This window comes from Lotus japonicus, chromosome 1, assembly GCF_012489685.1.
Source record: "Lotus japonicus ecotype B-129 chromosome 1, LjGifu_v1.2".
Classification (NCBI taxonomy): Eukaryota; Viridiplantae; Streptophyta; class Magnoliopsida; order Fabales; family Fabaceae; genus Lotus; species Lotus japonicus.
This window is the reverse complement of record NC_080041.1, coordinates 81,573,478-81,579,477: the sequence shown is the minus strand read 5'-3', so window position 1 is coordinate 81,579,477 and position 6,000 is coordinate 81,573,478. Positions and strand designations below refer to the sequence as shown.

Here is a 6,000-nt window from a genome sequence, read left to right as displayed (position 1 = left end):
ATCTTCACATACATGTAATAAATAGGTCGAAGTGACACCTTTTAAACATTTATAAAAAAAGATAAATACAAAAAATCATAATTTGATGTTATCATGTTTCATAAGAACCTAAGACATTAGTTGCATTTTGATTTGCATGTATTAAATTATCCTCATCAACTCTATGGGATTGTATGGATAAGTTTCATTCACGAGAATCTGTCTAGCATTTTTCTTTTGTCCCTTTTTTTCCTTTCAAAGTTTCATTCACCTAAGTCCAACCGTATGCCTATTCCAAAACCTCTAATACTCTTTCCCACTACTTTGTTAGTTGTTAGTTGTTACAATTAAGGGGTACTAACCAATAAAAAAGGACTAGTGCCTTTGTAGCACCACTTTAAAATCATATCCATTCCTAAATGCGGATAAGATTAACAAACTGATGGCAATGCTTAGTTCTCATGATCATGGAACTACGAGATGCTTCTTAATTTGGAGCATGCTTCTATCGCTTGTGTTGCATATTTCATCTCAGCTAGCGAAATCTCACTCCACAGTGCAGTTCCTTCCCGGCTTCAATGGACCCCTTCCTTTTCTACTCGAAACCGGGCAAGTTCATAGTAGCATTTTTGCTTCAGAACCAATTATAGAAGCTTAATTAGTCATGATGATACAGAATTTGTGTTGTTAATTTGTTGTGGTTTGTGTGACAGGTACGTGGAAGTGGGTGAAACGGAAACGGAGCTTCATGGGGAGCTATTCTACTATTTTATTGAGTCAGAGAGCAATCCTCAAGAGGATCCTCTCTTGCTTTGGCTAACTGGTGGTCCTGGTTGCTCTGCACTTTCTGGCCTTGTCTTTGAAATAGGTAATGAATGAACTAATTAATGCAATGTTTTCTCTTCAAGTTTGTGTCAGAATGTAGAAATTCATTTTGATGACAAGAAATCTTCTCCTAATTTGGACACACTTTGGCACTCACTTATTGCTTGTTTGGATAAGCCTGTTAAGAATTAATGTTAAATATAATTTGATTAAAGTGATGGAAAGTTAAATAATTTATGTTTAAGTGAACTTTTAAAAATTTGAAACTTAATTGTGAAATATTACCACTGATTATTATTTAACTTAGACTCGCATGAGGTCAAGTGATACATACTTGATTCTTTGTAAATTGAAAAACTCTTTCACTCGGAGAACTAGCTCTGCTACGATGATGCGAATGTTTTGGGCTCCAAGTAGAATTGATTTGTAAAGAATATATATTCTAGCTTCATTGATTTCTACCTAGACAATCAATTCAGAAGTTAACATACTAAACACCCTCGTAGTCATTGATTGCCTTTTTTTTTCTTCTTGAAAATAATATATATTATTAGCTTCTTTTGGCCATTGCAGTATTTAAGAAAACTGTAAAGAGGAAAAAAGAAAAAAGCCAAGGTAGTCATTGTTTGTTCTCTTCCTACTAGTGTTAAAAATTGGCCTTTTTTTTCGTATAGTAAATGAATTTTATCAATGCCCAAATTTGTATTTTAGATAGAATGCTTTTCTCGATTTAATTTTAGAAACATTTTTGTCATTTATCAATTATCAGACCCTCCTGCAAAGTATATCAAGGCTTCACAAGTGGGAATAATAACTTAACAGTTAAGTGCTTATTACCTTGGTGGTGTTGCAGGTCCACTCACATTTAAAAAGGAGGAATACAATGGGAGCTTACCTAATTTAGCCCTCAATCCACATTCATGGACAAAGGTAGAGCATGCATGGATGCTTTTGTTCGCTAGATCTTTCTTTGATATTATTGTGTTTAATACAAATTTAGTGAGTGTTTGGGAATCTTTCTATAATTGATTCTAAAGTCAGAATGAATTCTACAGAGAAGCTTATGTGAATGGCTTCTAGGTGTCAGAATTAGTTATGAAGAAAATAAGTTGGTCCAAATGTACTATTAAGCTTATTGTAAAGTTATGATGGTCAGGTAAGTAGCATTATTTTTTTAGATTCACCTCTTGGTACTGGATTCTCATATCCCAAAACAGAACTCGCTGCTCAACAAAGTACCTCGAAGCTAGTTCAGAATGCTCACCAGTTTCTTAGGAAGGTACATCCATCCTTATCTTCATTACATTAATTTTTCATTTATCATAATCTTCTTCAGCTTGAGTTTATCAAAATTAACATCAGAAACACACAAATAAGTTGTACTAATCATGTTTAAATCTCTGTAGTGGCTAGTTGATCATCCGAAATTTCTGCCAAATGAAGTGTACATTGCTGGCGACTCATACTCTGGCATTCCTCTCCCAGTGATTGTTCAAGAAATTTCAGATGGTACCACAACACTCAAAAATAGGTCAAATTATGTGTCAAAATTGAAAGTACAAGCTTAAATAGCAGGGCAGCTAATGCTCTCTATAATGCTAGTGCCATGAATCATGATGACTGACAAGGAAGGAAACCCTAGTATTTGGATGTGCCAGTGTTAATAATATAAATTGACACTTGACACGAGTATGCTAACAATTTGTAGTATGTTTGAATTAGTTTCTTTTTCCTCAGAATCTATTCTCAAGAGCTGATTCTGACTTTAAAATCAATTGTAGAAGAATTTCCATACATGCACTTCTTCCTCAAATTTTCTTTCTTGCAGGAAATGATGGTGGTGTCCAACCGTGGATAAATCTCCAGGTTTGTGCATTTAAATTAACAATTTTCAGCCATTCTTAGCATCCCTTAAGTGAGTTCTCTATATAGGGCTACTTACACAAACTCATATAGTGGAAGAAACTGTCAATTGATATCAAGAAATTCTTCCATCCACATACAAAAAATGAGTACTACTTTGAACTGCCTCCATAAAGTTCTCTCTATAAATGGACCAGTATAAAACAAAATACTTTTTTTGTTTACTATATGAAGTAGATTGATTAGAACTGTTCTTATATATACAGGGGTACCTGCTGGGGAACCCCTTAACAGCACGAACCGAAGATAATTACCAAATACCATTTAGTCATGGCATGGGACTAATTTCTGATGAACTCTACGAGGTACTTTTATCTTAACAAATCAGTAATGATAGTTTTTCTATTTTCTGTTTTTTTCCTCCTTAGTCCAGAAGGTGAAACGCTAACAAGAATAGTTTTCTGATTGAACAGTCACTACAGAAAAATTGTAGAGGAGAGTATCGGAATATAGACCCCGGAAATGTATTGTGCCTAAGAGACAAAGAATACTATGAGGAGGTAAGCCATGTAACCATCTCATAACTTATGAATAGTTATGCTGTTCTAGGAAATAGATTTTGATAACCATCTTCATGTCACATGAGATATGAAACTTGATGTCTATATCTCTCTTTATAAATATTGAGAAGGTCTCACCTATTTAATAGGTATGTCGAGAGAGATAGACACAAAATTTAACATGACAGTGTCATCTGAAATATCCACTTGAGATGATCCTGATATGAAATAACCCAGTCGCGATGACAAAGCTGATAAGTGATAATTCATTGTTCTGATTCAACAGACTATTTCAGGAATTGATACTAATCATATCTTGGAACCCAAGTGCGAGTTCGGTCTGCGTAATCCAATTGAAAACCCTTGGAAGGCCACCACCATTTTCAGTTCTGGTCTTGCATTGCCACCCTTAAACTGTCGGGTAACTTATCGAAACTAATTTGTTATCATTTTTTTCGAGAATTGAAGTTAAAAAAAAAACAGATTAGATACGTTTATAGTTATACAATAGACAGAAGACAACTAATAATATCCTATTTTCTTCTTTTTCCATCTGTAGAGTCATGCATATTTCCTCTGTGCTTATTGGGCCAACAATGATAATGTTCGCCAAGCACTTCATATTCGAAAGGTCTTTGCATGCTTACTTTTTCCTCTAGTGTTATAGGAACAGCATGATGTACCATATAACCAATCTGGTAGCTATATATATGTGTGTCTCAGGGAAGTAAAGGGGAATGGAAGCGCTGTGACTTTTACATACCTTTCAAGTTCGATATCCATGAAAGCTTACCCTATCATGTAAATCTTAGCAGAAAAGGTTATCGTTCATTAATATACAGGTCAAGATTTCTGATTCCTTGTTTATAACATAAATTGCCCAAGTGGCTAGATTTTTACAAAAGACAATTGTACTAATTAACTTTTGTTGAACAGTGGGGATCATGACATGAGAGTTCCATTCTTGGACACTCAAGCATGGATAAGATCCCTAAACTATTCCATAGTGGATGACTGGAGGCAATGGTATTCAAATGGCCAAGTAGCAGGGTACGCTCCACAACTAGAAACTCATACAAGACTATAGTAGCATGTTTGGATCAGCTTCTCTTCCATCATAATCAATTATGAAAGCGATAAGCTACTGAGTACTCACAAAAGCTTTTCTTCATAACTGGTTTTGATTTTAGAATCAATAGTATAAGCATTTCCAAATATGCACTAGATTTGTCTGAAAAGGTTAGATTGATCTTGCCTTACTATTGTTGATAGATACACGAGGACTTACTCAAATAGGATGACATTTGCAACTGTGAAGGTAATCCTGATCTGCTACAACTTCACCTCATGCAACAGATTACAACAATAGTGTTATAATGACTTTACCTCTGTTATCGATGGATTTACTTACAGGGTGGAGGACATACAGCCCCTGAGTACAGACCTGAAGAGTGTTTAGCCATGTTCAGTAGGTGGATATCTAATAGGCCACTTTAGTTCAGCCATGGACATACTGTGTCACAGGAGAAATGATTTTATCTTAAACATCAATTATTCAAAAGCAACTAGAAAGTTCATCGGGTAGGTGAATAAATGTGTATTTCTCTTCTACCCAGGATATGACAAATCAACTAGTTGAATATAGGGGTAAAGAAAAAGAAAAAGTCGATTGTATAATATAGTTCATTGGTAATTAACCAGTATTACACTTTTACAACATTACAAACATTTGTTAATGCTATCCAATTCTGTCAATCAAACTTGACCACCTCATTTTAGTTGCACTAAGGGTTCTTCCACAATGTTTTGTTAAATTTCACAACCATGTTTGATAATGATACCTTGACTTAGTGAGTGTTGTTACTAACAACTAGAGCAGGTGCTAGCAACAGGGGGTTGGTGTGGTTTTTACCCCTTCTTTTGAATTGTGTTGGTTTTTTATTTCTGTCCTTGCATGGCAAGCACATGAACCACTCATTATTTAAGTTTTTTTTTCTCAGTAACTTGCCTAAACTATTTTAAATTGTCAAGCAACCAATTATCTCAAAAGCTTAAGCCGTTGGGTAAGGGTCAAATGAATGAATTTATATTATATACTAACATAAATTGTGGACAAAAAAGGAACGGAAAAAAAAACCAAGAAATTGTTATTATATACTAACATTATATGCAGATAAAATGATAAATCATAAAACTCAACTGGTGGAACCTTGAATCAAATTAACCCTGCTCGAATATCAGCAATAAGTGGCTCAATGGAATCATCATCATTTCCCAACATGGTTGTAAGTATAGAGATTGTACTTTCTGGACTCTGAAGCACCCTTTGACATCAAAATAGTAAGTAGCAATCGGTTCGGCTGCAAAGGCATTCATCATTTACCATTCTCCAGAAAACTACAAAACATGTTTCTAGAAAGCATCAAGCTGTTGGGAAAAACCTCTATGTGTAGCTCTAATTATACCAGATGTCAGGGGACCTATACACAAAACACAAGATTAATTAAGGGAGAGTTTGAGTAAATAATTAAACACCTGTGACAGTAACTACTTATCACATTGTCGTTTATCGCATTAGCGATTATTTATTAGCTAATTTTATAGTTTATTTAAATAAGTTTAAGTATAAGTTTTTTTTTATCAGCTAATTTGAGCGGTTTCATTAAAATAAGCTCAAAAGAGCTTTTACGTATTAAGCTGATTAACAAGATAAGTTTAAATAAGTTTTTACAAACATGTCCTAAGAAACATCGCAGAGTATGAGTCAACAGGT

General features: G+C 34.4%; 1 protein-coding gene across 1 annotated transcript; it reads left to right on the top strand.

Moving 5' to 3' along the window:
• Positions 1–283: 283 nt before the first annotated feature.
• Positions 284–4,987, top strand: LOC130720147 (serine carboxypeptidase-like 7). The gene is made up of 14 exons (XM_057570764.1): positions 284–588; positions 693–847; positions 1,658–1,734; positions 1,961–2,083; positions 2,211–2,313; positions 2,633–2,670; positions 2,934–3,032; positions 3,141–3,227; positions 3,514–3,648; positions 3,787–3,858; positions 3,951–4,069; positions 4,164–4,277; positions 4,500–4,545; positions 4,641–4,987. The coding sequence occupies exons 1-14, from the start codon at positions 422–424 to the stop codon at positions 4,722–4,724; spliced, it is 1,419 nt and encodes a 472-aa protein (XP_057426747.1). The 5' UTR covers positions 284–421; the 3' UTR covers positions 4,725–4,987.
• Positions 4,988–6,000: the final 1,013 nt, after the last annotated feature.